Here is a 20,196-nt window from a genome sequence, read left to right as displayed (position 1 = left end):
AAGTTGCATTAGCCAAGTTGATAAGGCAAAGCATAGCATTAAAATATCCTATATAAAGATTTTGCTTATATACCAATATTATTAATATATACTTTAAATAGTCTTGGTTAAATATTATATATTTCTATAAACAGTTGCAGGACTAATCTAAAACAATGTGTTGGTTATACATATAAACAATGTGCAAATTCAGGCAACTGGAAGTTCTCAACGGCTAAAACTCTACTCAAGATCTGGGTGATCACCAGACAAACTCATTTGTATTTTGTGATGAAGACCCAAAACCTCAACCATCCCTGTCCCTGAGTGGGGCACGCTGGTGTGCAGAAGATGCCTCTGTAAATGCTTGATCCAATCCTCCTGGATAGACAAGGGACCCTGGAAGACGAGGTCACAGAATCTGCAGAAATAGGAGGAGAAGTCAGTCACTGTTTCTAATTAAAGCCACAAGGCCCAGACACACCAAGGAAATAACTCTCCACACCAGCAGGCAGCAGCTGACTGCAATCCTCATTCAAAAAAGGAAACTGGATGACTGTCTTGACACTAGTTAGCCAGTTAGCACATTAACAACACAATCCAATGTTGAAAGAACAGAGCATATTTTTTTTTACCGTGCACCAGGTGAACAATAACACAAACCATCAGGAAAAGTTTCTGCTAAAGAGCTCAACGACTTAAGCAAAATAATCTTACCTTATGTAACAAGTTTGTTTTGGCCTCACCCCCTCTTGACTTTTGCTCTTTGTTTACTTTCCTCACTTCCGTTTCTCTTCTTGTGCGCTGAGCTGAACTACCAATGTGAATGATTTTATTCATCGACAGGCAGTGCCGTTGCAGATGCAGATGCCAACGCCAATTCAACATGTTGAATGGGCCAAAAAAAAAAAAAAAAGCCAACGGGGGCCAACAAGGGCACACCACACCGACTAGGGCGACAGACACTAAGCAACGGCCAATCATTGACTGACAGCCGACCGTTGGCTTGGTGCGTCAGGGCCTATAGACTGCATATAAGAATTGGATATAGCCACTGTGATATCACACATTGGTGTGTGGACTACCATTTGAAGCCCTGAGTTTGGCATTTTTGCCATCGGCATCTTGGTTTTTTTTTTTTTTTGGAGTAAGACGTGACTGTAGTTGAACGAAATGGTGGGGCTAGGGAGGAGCAAGGAGTGGACCTGACTGAGCACCTGAGGATCTCTGTGGTAGCGGCGTGTCAATCACAAGGTAGCTATGCGCTAAAGCATGCCCAGCTTTATGGTCTATTCTAGTCTAAATGGGACTACATTGTACAAGATGAACATCATGTTGTACTAAAGAAGACTGAAAAAAACTAGCAATAAAGACCATAAACTCATTATAGAAATGTTTACTGAGGTAATATATTAAGTGAAAATTTGGCTCATTTTGTCATAGACTTATGTACAACTGGACTTCTTTTAGCAACCAGTGGAGTCGCGCCCTCTGGGCATTAGGAAGAATGCAGGTTTAAGGCACTTCCACAATAACTTTACTTTTTTTTCCAGACCCAGAGGCTGCATTCATTATTTCCTACAGTCTAATACACAACCATCTTCTTCCAGTGTGAAATGTTGGCTGTTTTTCACTGTATCGTTTGTTTTATTGTTCTGATTACAATACAATCTCTGCAGCGATGGTCCTGTGGTGAAATCCAAAATTTGTCCCAATAGGTAAGCTACCTTCTGCCTTTTAAGTGGGCGAGCTAATTAAATTCTCTTTCTTGCACACAGACCTGTTGCTTTTATCAAGCCAAACTATGTGGGCTGACACCACTGTTTAAGGCCAGCCCTGCCCACTGGATTGAGAACAGTATACAGTAGAACACTGTGGATAAGGGTGTGCTATTGCATTCAGGTGTCATGGCACATTTCACCCAAGGTATAAGAGCATAATGGGCATTATGTCACAGTGTCACAGTGTTCTGCTCCCACTTAGTCTGTCCCATCCACATTTAAACAGTTCTGCCAATCCTAGTGTGGGTGCAAGCACTTTATTTGGAAAGCAAATGCTTGGAGATGCCCAGTGGCAGTCTATCTATTCCTACAGGGGACTACTTATACTTTTCCTTATTTTCTGTCATATATAATATTATATGTTAATATTAAACGTGACCAAAGTGTCAAATAAACTTATGTAAAAGTAATCCCTGTGAGCAAGAAGGCTTCTGACTGTTCTGAATACTTTGTTTCCATGTGTATTCTCCTACTTTTGAGACAAACCAGCCCGCTGTCACTCTCAACTTGTGAAATATTGACACTTGGTCAGTGGTCCTCAGCGTCAGACACTGATGCACAGAGGCACCCTTTAGTGGTAGTATTTTTAGACTCTCTGAGTAACTACCGTTTTATATAGAGCGAGAAAGTCTGTATGCCACGGGTGGGAGTGAAGGGGGATTGGTCAAACTCCTGACAGCTGGAAGCCCGCTGTTCGTGTCCCATGTAAGCCAAAAGTGAATTGAATTTTTTAAATAACAATATAGTGTGCTAGTATGTGTAGCGTACTATGCTAGTGACATATGTCATGTGACGTTATACTACATTACAACATTAGTGAAAAACGTAGTAATTTAAAGACATACTATGATGCTTTTTTAAAATTTATGTTGAAGCTGTAAAAGTTTGAGTCCTCGGGTATAAAAGTATCTGGATCTTCAGTATTGTTGGTCCCATAGAGCAAGCACAGTAAAGACTTACTCCAGACGAGCTGCTAACGTCTAGTTTAACCCGCCGCTAACTTGAATGAGGATAAATGTTATTGGAACAAAAGGGTCGAATCCCAATGTTGAACGAGTCATTTTGGGGGGTTGTGAAGCTCAAAAAAAAATGTATCCACTGATTTACAGACATGTCTTTCTCAATGTAAGTTAATGGAGAAAAAGTGTTTTGGGGCCAAATGGCATCACGTGACAGAACTGGAAGTTGTAGTTACACAGTCTGGCCACCACATCAAATTGGCTTCAAAGTCCATTGCTGCTCCTGGGGGTCTGATTTTTGTACTACCAGTGCTTCTCAAAGTCAAGGATGCTGCCTTAGATGGACGTCGGGTCCTACAGAGGCTAGGCAAGACTCGGGGAGCACACATTGGAACAGGCTAGCGAGTGCGCAGGTGTGCATCATTGAAGAGGTCCCGCCTCCAATTTCGATAAATCATGCACTAAGAATTGTTGGTACTTCATGCCCACTGAGGATACACACATGTATCCTCGTGGGAAGGACTCCTTCCTTGGTAGAATTCAAAGATTCCGCTGATCCTTCAGCGGGATTCAATGTTGTAGCCTCCTTTAAATTCAGACATTTAAGGGTCCTTCCTTAACTTTGAGAAGCACCATCTGTTACCCGACCTCCTACTTTGCTCACCTCAAAATTACTACAGCCACTACAAGTCGTTGCCTAACAACACATGAAAATAAAGGAGGTAGAGCAGGGCCATGCTACCTCAAATCTATGTTCCCTGATGACAACAGATAACATCCATTTAATTGGCTGATAACATTCAAAGCAGGTGATAAAGAATGTGTTCACCTCACTTTTCACTGAGAGAACCATGGTTACATATGTAACCTTCAGTTCTATGTACCTGCAGGTGAGTGTGTATATCTCAGCATTCAAGGAGGGTAAAATCTTCTTTTTTAGCCCAGGCCTTGGTCTTGGCTTCTTCTGTTTATAATCATAGCCTAAAAAGACAAAACACTGCACTGCTTAATCTGAGGGAATGTATTAAGATATCACTGACAAGCGGCATAAATAAATAATCCAAAAGCCAAACCATTATTCAAGCTTTACTATTCTAGTCAGCATCCATTGTAAGACATACTAGGTCTAATGTCTAATAACACAGCATTCATCACAAATATTCACCGTCTTCTTAATTGGGTTCCACAGATTAAATCACTACTATTAGCATGGCACAGGAAGCACATATGCCGACATTTTTCTATAGCATATCGTCAGAAATGTACCTGGTTCTTCGAAAATAGCAATCCTCTTCCTGTGTGCATAGGCTCTGAGGTGACCAGGAAGCCCGGGGAAGGTGCCGTTACACTGAATACAAATCTTGTTCGAATCACTTTCCCCTGAAAGATTAAAAAACAAAATTAAAACTCACAGAGAAGAAGACAAATTGTTCAAAATGTTCAAACTGAAATTATGCGGTAATATTTTTCATTTGCTTAATCTTTAATGGATAATTAGATAGGGTGATGTTCTTTATATAGCTGATATTTATGTCTCAAATCAAGGTTTAGGATCATCAGAAGTCAGATTCTGTAGTATTTAAAGAAAAAAAGCATCTCAGGATGGTGTTTTGAGTTCATGCAGTAATTTTATTATCAAGCAAAACTGTTACTCCCAGTGAGCTCTAACATCTTCTTCCACCTGGTATCTCTGGAAGCATCTGATTTGCACTCTCCTGTTTGGAAAGTGTTACTGGTTAAGTTTAACACAATCCCATGTCTTCGGGGGGACTATTTTCACATACGCCACCTCATGAGAGTCACATAGGCTTCATAAACTACACAAAAAAATCACAGATGTGTTAGTCCTATGACGGAAAACTGGCAAAGATGGTGCTGTGAACCACTGCCTGTTAACCAGAAAATTTAAGTAGTTATCCCAAAAGATCTCTAAAATTAAAGAGAAGCAGATTTTACATTTCAAAGTAATTTATGTTTAAAGGAAAATCTTTCCTGCTGATACAAAAATGTCTCTGAATATTGATCAAAAATTAGTTTTCATGTTGTCTTTAACTGAAGGTGATGATACAATGTGAACCTGATGAAAATGTATTATTATTAACACCCTAATGGTACTCTACAAACTAATCTACACTGATTTCAGGACTGGACGCACAAAGAAAGTCGTCTTTTGTCACTGTAACACCTCAATAATGGAAACCACTATACATTTCAGTTTAAAACAGAACTCAACAAAGGGCAGTTTGATTTAAATCTTTATCTTTTATCTTATCCTCCTCAGTACCTGACTGAAAGTTTGATTTGGACAGACATTAAACAAAATTGTGGAAACACGGATGATGGGCTTCCAACAAAACATCAAGAGAATCTCATGATTTTTTAATACGAACTTCAAAAGCACTTTGGCGACATTCAGTCTATTGTGTTTTTTCCACAAATCAAATGATGTGAACTATTCTCATATTGTTTAACTGGTCTCCATCTGCAGTATACGGGTATCTGTAAAGAGATACTGAAAAGTTGTAATAAAATATTGATGGAAATCAGAGGACTGAACGTTAGTGTATACACATTTAATTGTGCCTGCAATAGAACAAAGCTAAAATGCTCCCAAACTGTTAATAAGGGGTGGGTGGGTTGGGGGGTGTTATGGAGTTTGACTGTACCGACACTTATTTTTGCACTGTTAACTTTTGTCAAAGCTACATCTGCAAGATCAGAGGTCCAATAATTCAGCTTTCATTGTGAAGTCAAAACTCCTTTCCCAAAGTAATGTTGTGGACTCACAGACACAATTCAAATCAAACACCGTAGGAGGATAAAAGATCTATAGTTTGCAGTAACATGACTGTAAAATAAAGGTATAGCGTTCCATCAAGCAACACAGAACAATTATTGTACTTTATCCTCAGATTAACTTTCCCTTCAATTAAGTGAAGATACGAGTGTTTCATCATGTCATGCGTTGTAGTGATGGGCAAAAATGAACAAACAAATGGTTCTGAACAACTCTTTTCGTGTTCAGTATGTGCTGAGTCAGCCTGTAAAACGTCTCATGAATTTCCGACTTTTTTCCAACCTACGAAGGAAGTAATGTTACTTGCTGTACAGCACTGTTACTGGGGTAAAACTACCCATATGACCATTTAAAGGGACGGTTTACTCTATTCAAACTATCTTTTTCCTCTTACCTGTGGTAATATTTATCAGTCTAGATAGTTTTGGTGTGAGTTGTGTTGGAGATGTCAGCCTTAGAGATGTCTGCCTTTTCTCCAGTATAACGGAGCTTGATGACACTCAAAGTGCCAAGAAATTCAACAGCAATGTCTTTCCAGAAATCATGACCTGGTTACTCAAGATAATCCAGACCTTGTTGTGAGCAGTTTCATGTAGGAACTACTTTCTTTTTGACCAAACTAAGAATAAAGTATGGTGTAAATAGTGGATGTGTGTGGCTAGACAGATGGGAGTCAAACTGAATAGGCTATTTGAAAGAGTTTTGAGGTGGGATTGGAAAGTGGAGAGAGAGCTGATGTTACGAATGCCCAGTGGGAGAGAGTTCCAGAGGGGAGTAGAGCGGCTGAAGGCTCTAGACCCCATGGTGGTCAGGTGGGCTGGCGGGACAGTGAGGTGGATGGAAGAGGAAGACCTCAGAGTGCAGGTGGGGGTGTGGATGTGGAGAGTTCGGAGAGGATACAGAGATACTAGGTTGTGGATGGCCTTAAAGGTGAGGAGTAAGATCTTAAAGTCAATGTGGCATTGAGCAAGGAGCTGGTATTGGAGAAAAGGTAGACATCTCAACAGCCAATATCTCCAACTCACTAGATTGATAAATAGCACTATAGGTAAGAGGAAAAATATGTGTTTCTAGTTTTGGGTGAACTGTTCAAACATGAGATTGCTAAAGAGCTGAGTGCATGAGACTTCATACCATGAGCCCAGTTTGGTTCCACGCTGGTCATCTGTGTCTCCTCCATGTAATCTTTGGTCAAATCACAGAGCTTGCTGCTTGCATAGGCGTCCTGGTTGTTCCTCGCCGTGAGCTCCAAACTATCCTGTCTCATCTTGAGGAGTTCAACTAAAGTGCTAGTGGAGGCCTTAGTGCCTCTTTGTGCTTCTGCCTGAGGCTTCTTCCTTTCTGAGAAGGCCTCTGCCTCCTGTTTTGGTACAAAGTCGTCCAATATGGGACGTGGACTCCTCATCTCATATTGGATTTTCACTGGGATGCCCATGTGCATCAAGAGCAGGCCGTCACTGCTGATTAGCTTCTGGGACACAAAAGGTCGTGAGGGGACCTGGCTCTTGTTGAGGACCTGGAGGATGTTCTGATGTTCCTTTTTGTCCTGTAGCAGTTCATTAAGGATGCACAGCGGGGACTTACTGGTGCTGGTAACACTTCTACCGATTCGTTTCAGGTGTCCCCTCACATGGTTGGAGAGGCCAGTCTTAGTATCAAACCAACCCCAGCACAGGGGGCATGCGTGCTGTCCTTGGGTTTCTGGCTTCACAGCTGCAATATCAGATAAAATCTGTCACACAAATTGAATTGAAAGAACAAAACACCAAACTACTATTCATGATAATATACTGTTTTGGTTTGCTTTATAATACTCTAGCCAAATCAATGTTTATAATAACACAGTCAAATGGCAATGTGAAAACAACATGATTATGTTATTATCACCTGAATCTGGAGCTCCACTTTATGAAGCTTTTTTGTGAGTTAGACTTCATTGTTAAGCTTTCCTGGTCCACTGTCACTGCTCTCATAGTATCGTTGTGGGCTGCAATAGGCAGCTGTTCTCAGTAAAACAGCTTTAAAACACTACCTGCTCAGCAAAAAACAGTACACCAACACAGTTAGTGAGTAGGTGGTGAACATAGTGGAGCATTTAGCAACTTACCTGCCATGTGTTTCCCCCGGGAGTAGGTAGAGACCAAATACAGACTTAAAAGAGTAACTGCTCGATGTGTAAAAAGGCAACTGTTTATCAACTAGCTCACCTTATCAACTTAAAAAAGGTATTTCGGTACTGTGTTAACAAGTTGCCAAAATATTTAACTGCATGTTTAAGTATCATGCAGAAGCCATGCAAAAAAAACCAACCCACTGTCAACAACATCCATTGCCAACGTTTTTTTTAATTCTCTTAATATCACGTGTACATGGCATATTTATATTTGGTAAAAATGTCTGTAATGATATGACATATCATAGGTTCTGCTATTATTTAAGTTTTCACAACCATTTCTGTATATTTTGAATAGTTTATAGTCGGGGACTGTGCTATGGTTATGTTTATATTTACTTTATTTATATATTAGAATACATGCACAAGTTATTTATGACAAGTCTGGGAGGAGCTTGTTGTGCATAAAGACAAAATGAAGTCCGTGCTGGTTTGGATCCTAATGAGTTTTTAACCGTGTTATGCATTGTTAGAGTGTATAATGTCAATCAATGCAAGAGAATAAGTAGAAATAGGACATCGAGTCGGTAGTGGAACGTACGAGATGTAATTTTGGAAGAACTTGGCCTGCCGTTTTGTTTTCTTTTTTGTGTTCTCAATAAACCTCATTGAGCTTTTTCTGTGCCGCGTGTGAGTACTGTGGATCTTTAGAAAAAGAACAGAAACACGGCTCAAACCCGAGACACCTCGCAGACTAAGTGGCCTTGGGAACTTTGGTATGCAAGTTCTGCAGGTATTTGGTCATTAACCACACCAATGAAAAATTCAATTTCTGACCCACTGATGGATCTGGATCAAAAGTAAAGTGATCAAATAAGTTTATGACAATCAATGCAAAAGGATTTAGGTCTCTACTTCTCCTGTGTTCTAAGCGTATAGAAGAACTACAGTGGCTGACGCAAAGACACAAATAGCTCTATTTAGAGTCAGTGTTTGGTTTGTCTGTTCTGGGCTACTGTAGAAACAACATGGTGGACTCTGTGGAAGAGTGCCCACTCTGTATGTAGACACAGCAGCTCATTCCAAGGTAATGAAACAACAAAAATTCTTAGATTCAGGTGATTATACACTTTTGAAAATGTAGTTCTGAATATCATATTCCATTTCTGCTTATTGATTCTCCTAAAGCCAACACATCAGACCTTTAAATTTAAGTCTGTGTCTCCTGCATTAAAGTTGTGATGTGCTAAATACCCATCCACCACCCTGACCTCTTCCGTAACTGAATACTAGGTCGATTATGACATAAGGTCAACTAATTTTCATACCTTTTTTAATTTTTCTCGTGCCGCAGGTGATCCTTCTGCGGATTCGTGGCTGATGGTCCCGCAGTGCCACTTGTTCTGGCGTAACCATGTGCCGAGCATTGTAGCTCAAGCCGACTCGGTGAAGGTGCCCTCGCACATGATTGGACAGACCCACTCCGGACTCAAACATGGCAGGGCAATACGGACAGGGCTTGTGTTCTACCCCTGACGAAGGGGAAACATCAAAGCTGTCGCTTGTAGACACACGAGGCGGCTCTGGAGAATCATCACACACTGTAGTTTCAATATACTCCTCCTTGATTATGAGTTGCTCTATGTCACTGCAGTCTTCATCTGCATCATCGTCATCCTTGAGTGCATGAAGGCTTTGGTCTTTGGCTGAAAAGCTTTGCCTCTTTCTGAAATACCTCCGAGCGTACGGGTTCCTTACATTCTCACTTTCCAAGAAGCTGCCTGTAGCTTCACTGGCGTCACTGAAGTTATTGCTGCCCTCGCAGCCTTTCTCTAACTCCTCATCTGCAGACTGTTTCTTGAGCCTCTGGCTAATCCTTGCTGATATATTACCATTCGTATTGTCAATAGTGTTATGCAAGGGTGTTGACATTTTTCTCATTGACAGAGAATTTTGGTTCGCTTGCGCTTGTAAACTCCCACTTGCTGGGTCGTTCTCGCTACCCTGACAGAACATCTGCTCTAATTTAAGATTTCTGGCTGATAGTAAAATATCAGTGGTAGCAGGACAGTTTGCCTGCTTTGAGCTGCCAAAAGCCTCGCAGTCATTGTTTTCAGCGTCCTCCTCCACACAGGTGAGATCACTTGCCACGTTTAATTTTTCTGCTGGTTGTAGGAGTAATTTTCCATGCCTGTCGACCCTCCACAAAGACGGTGGCAGCATGCTTTTGGTGCAGCCGACACGGTACTTAAACTGAGGAGAATCTACAGTTTTGAACTTTTGAATGTGAATGCCCTCTTTTTTTCTGGAACACTGGGGGAAATGGATTGTCTCTCCAAGAGTCGACTTAAACAGATTTGGTTTAGCAACCTTTTTGCAATCACCACTGTACCATCGTGGCTGCTTCGCCTCATAATGTCTTTTAATGACTACTTTGTCTCTGTTCGTGAAGAACCCCATTTTACGCTGAAACTGAACACGGTCCACTTCCTCTGCATCATTAGTAAGAGACATTTTCCTGTATTGAGGCTGGTGTGTATTGAGATGTGCGACATGTAGGTGTGCTTCCAGTGCCTGCTGTGTCAGTGTAATGTAGTTACACTCCTCACAGAAGTAGTAATGCTTCAGATTATCATGGGTTTTGGCGTGCTGGACAGAGATTTTAGGGCACTGCACTGCAGTGCCCCTGTCTTCCAGTTCAGTGTTCTTGAGACCTTTGATTTCCTCCATAAGTTTTTCCAGCCTGTCTTGGTGAATAACGATGTGCCTCATGAGGGAGTTGCTATCACAGAACAAACGCCCACACTCCCTGCATATAAAGGGCTGTGAGACATTCTCACTGTTCACCTGATTATGCTTGCCTAAATGATACATCATATGTCTATGGAAATGTCTTTTTTCCTTGAAATTAACATTGCATATTGTGCATGAAAAGAAAAGTGGATCTTGTTCAACTTGTTCCGTCTTCAACTGTTCCACTTTTGAACTAAAATTGTCTTCATCTTCAGGGTCATTTTCCTCATTACAGCCTTCCCGTGCTGTGCTATAAATATGGTGCTCCGAGTCTGAAGCTCTGTTCCTAGAAAGAACTTTGAGTGGCACAGCAGAATATTTAATATTAGATCGGGTACCCAAAGAATCTTCTTTGTTGGCAATGTCAACATTTTCATCATCACCACTGCAGAGACAGGAACGTCTGTATGTGTGATTCATGTTAACCTTTTCTAGAGAGCCTGACATGCTCTTTACATGTGTATTGTGCTTCCTGTCTCTTTTGTGCATCACTTTGGTCTCCAGCCTTCTGTCATCGTGCAAGGAGCACTCTCTTGCTAAATCCCATCTGATTACTTCAGCATCATCATAATCATCCGAGGAGCTTTCTGACCATTCTACGTCCCGTCGAGATCTTGTTTTCATTGTCTGTTTTGTCAAAGGTTGGCTAATGTGCATTTGCTCTGCACTGTCTGCACCTGACAGTGTGGAATAGGCCAGTTTGGACTCATTCTCCTCCGAGTGAGACAGTGGCGTGTTGACACCTGGCTGTGTGGCCAGTGTTTTTACGGCGAGCCCCGCTGTGTTCTTCCAAGCGTCTGATTGAAGCTCACTAGGTGGTGGTAACACCTCGGGGCTCGTGTCCTTCTCCGCTTGCCACGCGGCATCCAGGACATTGTTGGATAAAACAGTGCCTTTGTTCAGGACACAGTGTACCTCTGAGGTGGGGTGTGAACCAGGTCCATTAACAAGTGCTCCTGAAGGCAATGAATTGCCTGCATGGGGAACAGCAGGGACACTGCTGTATACAAATGGATTCGGCTGGGTTCCATTTAAAGGGTTTTCGTGTTCATCTGAGGACAGACCTGCAGCATTGTTCTTCAGGGAGAATGTGTGACTCTGTAATGGCTCCTGAGTACGACCTGGGCTGTCAGACACCGATTCCACGTCTTTGTCCTCTTGTGCATTTGGCTTCAGAGCAGACATATTTTCTGAAATATGAAAGAATATCACTAAATTATTAAGCATACCCTATATTTTGTAATAATGTCAAGCAAGCCAAGTGAAGCAACGAATGTCTTATAGGCATATTTTCTTTTTTTAAGTGCAGCATTCAATCGTCCAAAAACAGTTTGCAGAAAGAAATAATGCAAATGTAAATTACAAGATGAAACACTGTTGCACAAAAGTCTACTTCTTTTTTCCTCATTCACGCTGATAATGTGGTGCTGTTAAAAAAAAGTAGTTTTTTTTCCTCCATAAAATGAGAGTGGTATTATTCTGTGCCACATTATGATTTTCCAACACCCTCTTTCGCCACCTCTATTCACAACAAACCCTGCTGTTAGCCCTGAATACCCTGGCGAGGATGCTTAATTATGTGCGCGTACCTCTGGGACACAACCTTCCTGCTTCTCCACCTAAAGTTCTCAGTCGTCTGCTAAAATTGACCAATTTCCATGGGAACAAAGTACACCTCCAATGAGATCATATTGCGTCTTATCACTCTGTGATGGTGCCAACACGGATCCCAGCATGAGACTGTTGTTACTTGAATCCCGACAAATTGGCAGGCACACAATCTGTCTTCAACACAAACACAGACCCACACAAAGAAAACATACGCCTTTGCACATTATTTTATTTCATATTTATTTAGACAAACGTATTAAATTGAAGGTTTTGAGTATAGAATTATAATCAAACATGTGTATGCTACATCTTATAAAAGACTACACTATGGTGTCCAGAGCTTAGAGAGAGAGATTTAGTTTAAAATGTATGCTCAGTGGATTTGACATCCAGGGCTGGTCGCTCTCTACAGGAAGCTGCGTTGCTAACGAAGTGGTAAATTCAGTGTTAATGAGTGGCTTCACTGTTGCCACCTCAGAGGTAAAACCTTCCGAGCTCCATATTCTCCCCATCTGTTGTGGTGTAAGAGGTTCGAAGGGGGAACAGACGCTCTCCATTTAAAACGAACTTCACTGTTACCCCCAAACGGCAGGGTGGCAAAACCATCAAAATATCTTGGTTCGAAATGTGTAAGCCTCATTAGCAGCCAACTCACACAACTCGCTTCTATATATAACGAACAGAGGTTCAACAGAAATGTAATTTTTTATGAATTTATTTGCTTCTATTTACTTCATTTAGTCAATGTTAAAAGGCTGACTTTGCCTTGCCTGGAGATATTTACAGGGATTATGAGCTTTAATACAGTTAAGCTGTATGCACAGATCAATCTGCTATGAGCTTTTACTAACCCTGTCTGCTATTTTCTCCAAGTTGCTCGCCTCTTTTTCTGTTTGGTAAATGAGATTTAGGAAGAGCGTCATTCTCATTGTGTACTGTTCGACAATAGAAAACAAACTATAACAACTCACAGTTTTATACAGAGTGATCTTTTGACTTTTTACCTTCTTTTCTGTTTGCAAATTGCATTTCTCAAGATATTGTGAACTTCTGAAGGAATACAGTTACCACTTTATTAGGTACACCTGTGCAATCTGATGTAATCCAGTATACCAGGCCTGCGAACACTTCTGGGCCTCATTCGCTGATATATGGGTAAACTTGTTCTTACTTTGCGCAGATTACTGTCAGATTCATGATACGTGTACACCGGCCAATTTTGTCCTTAACATATGTTGGTGAATCCAACCTGTTCGTAAAATACCCCCACTTCGTCAGTGATTTTTGCATTCGACACCAACAAAAAAAGCCATCCTTACGCGGCAGTATGATACGCTGCAGATTAGCATCAGTTTATAACACCTCTGGAAAGCGTCATTTTGAAACGCTGCCGGAAAACAAGGTAACTTAAGCAGCTGGAAAGTCCCTATAGCGCGGTTGGGAGGGGACTTGAATGGGTCCAACAAACCCTAGACCTTCACTCAGGAGCCCAGTGTTCACTTCCTGCATGAATGTAGAGCCAAACCATGATGTAGTGTACAAGGTAATGTAGTGTATAACATTCATTCTGTTGCTTTGCATCTTTTCGCCATGCATACATGACCTCTCTTGGGGTAGCCTATTTTCGGAAATCTTTCAGCTTTATTGCCAAGTTTAAAACATTTGTTAGAAAAGTCATCAAATGTAATAAGTAACTGTGATGAAGTAATTAAAGTTTTTCATTACTTATTACATTTTTAGAAGGGTATCTAGTAATCTGTAACCAATTATATTTCAATCTTACCAACACTAATTTTGACAATAATTGATGAGGATGACGAGGCATCGATTTCATAGTTATGTAATATATTTGGATAATGCATTAGTAAAGTAACTGTTTTAAATATACTTGTCTTTTACATCGTTTTGTAAAGAACGCGGTTCTAATATGCTATGCATTTGGTTAAAAGTTGTGTGTTTACATGTTCTATGACAGCCAAGCCTTCATCATTTGTGCTTACACATGATCTAAGGCAGTGGTTCCTAACTGGTCCAGCCACAGTGTCCAGATTTCTGCTAAGTCATTAATTCGGGGTCCACATTGTGTAATACATTCAGTGTCATACTCAGGGTTGGCCATGTTGTCAAGCTAGTTTGCTGGTTCTGTCAAGTAGCTGTCCGTTAGTCACTCACTCTACAACAGGAAACAACACTTTAAAATAAAAAGCTCTGCTGCAAATTCACTGTACTTAACAATAAAGTGTTGTTTTTTGTTTTTTTTTTACAAACTTGACATGTTTGCAAGTCACTTTCGGTCCATTCAGAATGGACCTGCGACCTACTTTTGGACCATGACCCACCAGTCATGAACCACTGGTCTAAGGCATTTCTAAATTTGTTTGCAGCAGGTGATTCCCGGATTTGTGCATAAATATTTGTATGCAAGGTTTAAGCAGATTTGTGCATATGCACTGTTTGTGAATGATGCTCTACATCTTTGTGAAGCTCATATGGTTATAGTGTTTCTAATAATAGACCTTGGTAGACAAATTATTGGAAACAGTGAATAAACAGTCAGTGGCCATTATCAGGTACAGTGGTACAATGTAATGCAATCAAATACAACAGGTCTGCTCAGCTCTACCTTCATGTAATGTGTGAGTACTACATAGGATTTGTTGTTGTGCTGTTGTATCAGATTACATTAGATTGCATAGGTGTACATGATAAACTGTAGGTTCAAAACAATAAAAGCTTTAATTTGTACCAGCAGCTAAAATGAAATCACGTGAAGTTGTGGAGTGAAAAATGATGTGGTGCAGCATCTCTGAGAGTTGGTGGGCTGGGAATCATGCCATGTACTCACATCAGTATGGCTGGGAGTCTGGCTCACAACCTCAGTGCATGTCAGGCTCTATTCTCTTTCATCTTCCAGTCAGTCTCTACTGTGCACAATGTGATTCAATGAAAAAGCCATACACTTTATATATATTTATATACACAGTATAAGTTCCTGCCTGAATCAATTGTGTCATTAAACTGTTACAACTGTTCCAAAATACAGTGTAATAAATATAACCCTCTAGGTTTAAAAGCTGAACTTAATTTGACATGGGAGCTCAGATGGTAGAGTCGATTGATAGTCCGATCTCCGTCTCCTATTGCCCACATGTAGAAGGGGCCTTTGAGCAACACAATTTTTTTTTTTACTGCTACATAAATGTAACATAATACAACATCAGAGTCCAAAATACAAGGAACTACGTGGCACTTAGCCGCCCTGAAAGCCTCAATTTAGAAATTTAGGGGAATTTGAAAATATCTCTATCTAAACTAGGGATGGGCATTTTCAGTAACTTCCATTTTCGAGCACATTAAATTTCTATAGACGACTCTAGTACTAAATAAAACGTAGTGTAGGAATTGGAATGTAAGTTGACCAAAAACTGCAAACACCTGTTATTTGAAATTAATTTATTTAATAGAGAGCCATAGTGCCTACGGGTTCGATTCACTCTGAGTCTAACCTGTCCATTAAAGGCAAAAAGCCAAAAAATGTATTAAACCATAAATTCAAAGTTAACATAAGAAAAATCAGCAAACCTTCGTCGCTGCCGTTAATATTACAAAGATGAGACGCAGCGCTAAAGGACCGTCTTCAAGTTGTTCTCCTTTTAGTCAGTTTAATCTCTGCCCAGTTAGCACAAGCTAACACAGCAGTAGTGGCTAACATCGGGCACAGAGCTGTTAAACAGTCCTAACAAACTCACACCGACACAGAAACTGCTCGACTTTGTCCCCCTGATGGCGGAAAATTTAGGGACATTTTAAAAAGGAAGTGTGCATCTAATCATGGCCGAGAGGCTTGTGTAACGTTAGCTAGCTTGCTGCTAATTGAGCTAGCATTAGTTGAACACTTCCGTCTGTGCAGTGGTACGGTTGGCAGGTGTAGTTCAGGAGAAAGAAAATAGTTTCTCCAGCTGAGAGTGAGGCAGAGGACATAATGTGACTCAAGACTTTAACTAACGTTAGCCACATTTGTTAGTCTGAGTGGGCGGAAGTTCGCTGCATAGATCAGCCTCTCATTGGGCGGAACGAGCCACCCGCTGAAGTCCCGCCCTACCACCTCCGGTTGTGTAGCAGTTTTCAACACGTCCTTTACTAACTTTTGCGGTGTTTGATCTTGCGGGGATGTAGCCATTTTTCTGCCATGGGTCGCGTCCTGTAGGCGATATTTTTGTGGCCGTGTTACACCAAAACCTGTTTCCCCCCTGGCAATATTTTTGCAAGCACACCGTTGCTGTGGCACCGCCCAGAACGATTGTGATTGGTTTCAAGAAATACATCAAATACAAGCAGCCGGGGAGTTTTTTTCTCCAATCTTAAAGTGAGAGTCGGCGCAGCCAGACCTTTCTTTTCTTGAGAAAGGTCTGGTGAACGAGACTACATATTTGTTAACTCAAATTAGCTGCAGCCATGACCCTTTGGTTCTGGTTTGCAGAAGGCTAAACTATTAGCAACATTTTCTCTCCATCTCTGAAACGCTTTGCTGATACTGACACTTTTTATGATGTTTATTGTCAAATTCTCTTTTAGACTCTCTTTCTGATAAGTCCATCTTCCTTTCTTTTAAGGTTGCACTTGAATTATAACATGCTCAAAGGTTATTATGGCACTTTTGCCCAGTGACACCAAAATACAACTGCCTATCAAAGCTTTAAATGTGAGTAATCCTTGCTTTTTTTCTGTTCGTATCATTATAAATTGAATCTTTTTGGGTTTCAAACTGTTGGTTGAACAAAACAAGCCACTAGACAAAATCACCTTAGGCTAGGGTTGTAGGGATATACCAGTTTCGAGGTATACCGTTTCGAAAATCATGGACATTATTTAAAATTTCACCTTTTATAGGGAAAAAAAATAGAAAGTAGGGGAGGAAATCACCAGAGGATCCACGATACGACATAATCACAATATTTAAGTCACGATACGATATTGCATTTTTTTTAATGTGATTCGATATGCTGAGTATCATGATAAAATATATTGCAATACATTGCAATTCAGCCATTTTTTTGCAAATGTAAAATGTATCTAGTGGACTGAAAAAGCAATTGATTACGTTATTCTAGTAGGCTACCTAAAGTTTAATTTGGATTTTTATATTAGTAATTTATATAGTAAAAAAATCGATACTTGGCAGTGTGTGACAATACGATATTGGCACACAAAAATATCACAATACTATGCTGTATCGATTTTTTTCCCCTGTCCCTATGAGAAAGTGATCTGCAGATGAATCAATAGTGGAAATAATTGTTAGCTGCAACCAAACACAAATCCTACTGTCCACTACAAACAAAAATTACAGCTTTTCTTCTCATTTTTGCTAATTATTTAACACAAAAAAAAGAAATACTCAAACTTTAAGTCTTTTGAGAGCAACACACAGATTGAGGAGGAATAGTTTGGCGCTGTAGGCTTGTGAGGCTGTGAATGTCTAAGCAAATTCCTTCTTCCTGTTCAACTGAAGACCCAGGCTGGCAGCACAGTGGAGACAGCGCTAAAAACCAACTGGGACCAGTCAGCCAAACCATTTCAACTGCTGGAGCTGTCTGTATGGATCAGCAGCCAACCTTCCATTCCTCTGCCATCGCCTTTGCTGGAGAAATGTCTAAACAAGGGGAGCCACGGTCCCTCAAGTACTGCACTACACAACTTCCTCAGCTAATGGGATCTATTGATTTATTTGACACAATGTGAATTTATGAAGCTGCCTCTTAAGTGTGAGAGTATCAAAGCGTGGCTCAAAACAAACAGACGGAGATTCAGCTTGACACTCCAGTAATCCCAAGGTGAGTATGTTCTCTCAGAGAAGGTGCCACAGCGAAAAAAAAAAAAAAAACACAAAATGTTAAGTTCTTCTTCTACTGTCTTAGCCCTGCAGTTCTTCCCACGGCAGAAGAGCAGGAGGAAATTAGCAACATGCCAAATCTCACTCTCACTCAATGTGACTGTCTTGTTTAAAACGTGAAGATAAAAAAAAAAAACAATAACAACAGCTGATTCATAAAACACTCTAAATTTCTTAAATTTGCACTCGAAAAAAAAAAAAAAACGAAAAACAGAGTGGCTTCACACGATGTCTTTGTCTGGATTACGCACTCTTTTATCCCACTGAATTCTTGTCACCCAAAGGTCATTTCCATAATAATGGTCTCCATTCTCCCTAATGGGATTTTGGCTGTGATTATGTATGCCAGCATCTTGTGCAGACACTATCAGCCCTGTCATCCTGAATTGCACAAATGTAATTACACAAAGCCTTTGATAACTAAACAATGTAATTTACTGCTTGAGTGAAAATATATACCGAGTTATACGACTCAACTTATACACTAAAGGAAAATGTATGAGTACCATCGGTGGTGTGTTGCAAAGAAAATTGGTTTCTTTATGTTAAGAAAATTAAATGCTAATGCATGCTTTGACATTAAGAACACAGAGTCCAGTCAAATGATTTGAGAAAAGAAGTGGTGACTTAAAGGAATAGTTACACATTTTTGGAAAATTATCTTATTTGAGTTCTTGCCTAGTGTTAGATGAGAAGATAGCACTATTATATCTGTGTGCTAAATTTGAAGCCAGTAAGTCTAGCTTGGCATTAATACTGGAAACTATTGAAAAAAAAACAGGGCTTTGAAAACAATGGAAGGGTACACACAGGTGGATAAAAGAGGGCCCAAGTAAAACAGGAAGCTCATTGTTCTTCTCCAGGTTTTAGAAAACATCATTCAAATTGACACTGCAACTACACTAATGACTAAAAAACTAGGGCTGCCCCCTAATAGTCGACCAAACGTTAGTCGACGAGAAAGGTCATGAGTTGGCAAGATTTCATTGGTTGCTTAATCGCAGAAAAAAACAAACAAACAAAAAAACCATGTGAAGCTCTATTAGGAGCTGCGCCTTGTCGAAATAAATCCAAACTTATATGACCGGACCATGTGGGAATTTAATTTGAAAGGACAGACACAGGAAGTGTCCACGCTCAGCAGTCAGACAGGAGTCAGGTTAATTTCCAGGGCTGGTACCTGCGGTTATTCCACAGGCTAGTTAATAACATGTCGGGCAGGAAATCCAAAGTGTGGGATCATTTTGAGAAGGTGAAGGACGAACCCAAGGTGATATGTAAACTCATCTTCATTGGTCGACTACAAACATGACGTATCATCTGAAACATGGAAGTAGCTACATGCCCATTAGCCCACAGCGTCATTAACAGGCGGCTCGCTCAGTGTGTGACGTGCACTTGTAGATAAAATATAGGCCTATATTAATGAAGGTTCATTAGTACGGTTTTGTATTTCTCTGTAATGTAGCACAGTGTTAACAATGTGACTGATACTATTCTTTCTCACACCTTCAACTCAAACCTCCAAAATATATCATTTAATAATTAAATTACTATCGTAAACATGCGGGTGACTAGTCGACTAATGGCCCTAAATGATGACTACTGGTCGACTAGGAAAATTCTGAGTTGGAGGCAGCCCTAGAAAAAACCTTACTTACAATTATTTAACTTTTTAAATATTAAAGTTTGTCTTTTCCAATTGCAAGTGTTGTAGTGGATAGTAATTACCTCTGCCAAAGAGGTTGTGTTTTCGGTCTTTGTCAACTACATTACGAAAAACTACTGTACCGATTTTTATAGAACTTGGTGGAAGGGTTTAGCACAGGCCAAGGAAGAACAATTTTGGAGCAGATCCAAATCATGGGGGGTGGATACATGAATTATTTTTCATTTTCATTAACATTGTGAGATCAGACTTTGGTCTTGGCGGACATATGCGTCCTGAAGGCCCTTTTAGTTTGTCTTGTAAATATGAATAGTAAACCCAGGAACATGTTTCAGACTGATGAATGAAATGCTCAATGAAAGGTTACATGGAGTTACAGAAATGAAAATGGGCTAGCCTGCACATGACCTCTGAACTCAAGCTCTCTAACTTATATAAAGGTAGAGCCAGGAGCCAGCTATCTTGCAGTGACTTCAAGACTGAAGGCAGGGGGAACCAGTAAGCATGGTCCGTCCAAATACAACAAAATCCAGCTATCAGCAGTTCTACAGCTCATTCAGTGATACCTTGTGATAAACTAACTGACTGAGCAATTCTCCAA

General features: G+C 40.4%; 1 protein-coding gene across 1 annotated transcript; it reads right to left on the bottom strand.

The window, feature by feature from the left end:
- Nucleotides 1-222: 222 nt before the first annotated feature.
- On the bottom strand, nt 223-11,607 carry znf644b (zinc finger protein 644b). Its single transcript, XM_050055731.1, has 5 exons — nt 8,958-11,607; nt 6,630-7,229; nt 3,986-4,099; nt 3,604-3,700; nt 223-400 (listed from the first exon to the last, which is right to left on the bottom strand). The coding sequence occupies exons 1-5, from the start codon at nt 11,605-11,607 to the stop codon at nt 223-225; spliced, it is 3,639 nt and encodes a 1,212-aa protein (XP_049911688.1).
- Nucleotides 11,608-20,196: the final 8,589 nt, after the last annotated feature.

This window comes from Epinephelus moara, chromosome 10 (genome assembly GCF_006386435.1).
Source record: "Epinephelus moara isolate mb chromosome 10, YSFRI_EMoa_1.0, whole genome shotgun sequence".
Lineage (NCBI taxonomy): Eukaryota > Metazoa > Chordata > Actinopteri > Perciformes > Serranidae > Epinephelus > Epinephelus moara.
The sequence above is the reverse complement of the archived record's forward strand: the minus strand, read 5'-3'. Positions and strand labels throughout refer to the sequence as shown.

Excerpts from the sequence above, each read along its gene's own strand:
- znf644b (XM_050055731.1), bottom strand. The coding sequence starts at position 11,607 with ATGTCTGCTCTGAAGCCAAATGCACAAGAGGACAAAGACGTGGAATCG. Across the intron at positions 7,230-8,957 it reads CACGAGAAAAATTAAAAAAG|CTGTGAAGCCAGAAACCCAA; the intron begins GTATGAAAATTA and ends CTGATATTGCAG. Across the intron at positions 3,701-3,985 it reads TGCTATTTTCGAAGAACCAG|GCTATGATTATAAACAGAAG; the intron begins GTACATTTCTGA and ends TTGTCTTTTTAG.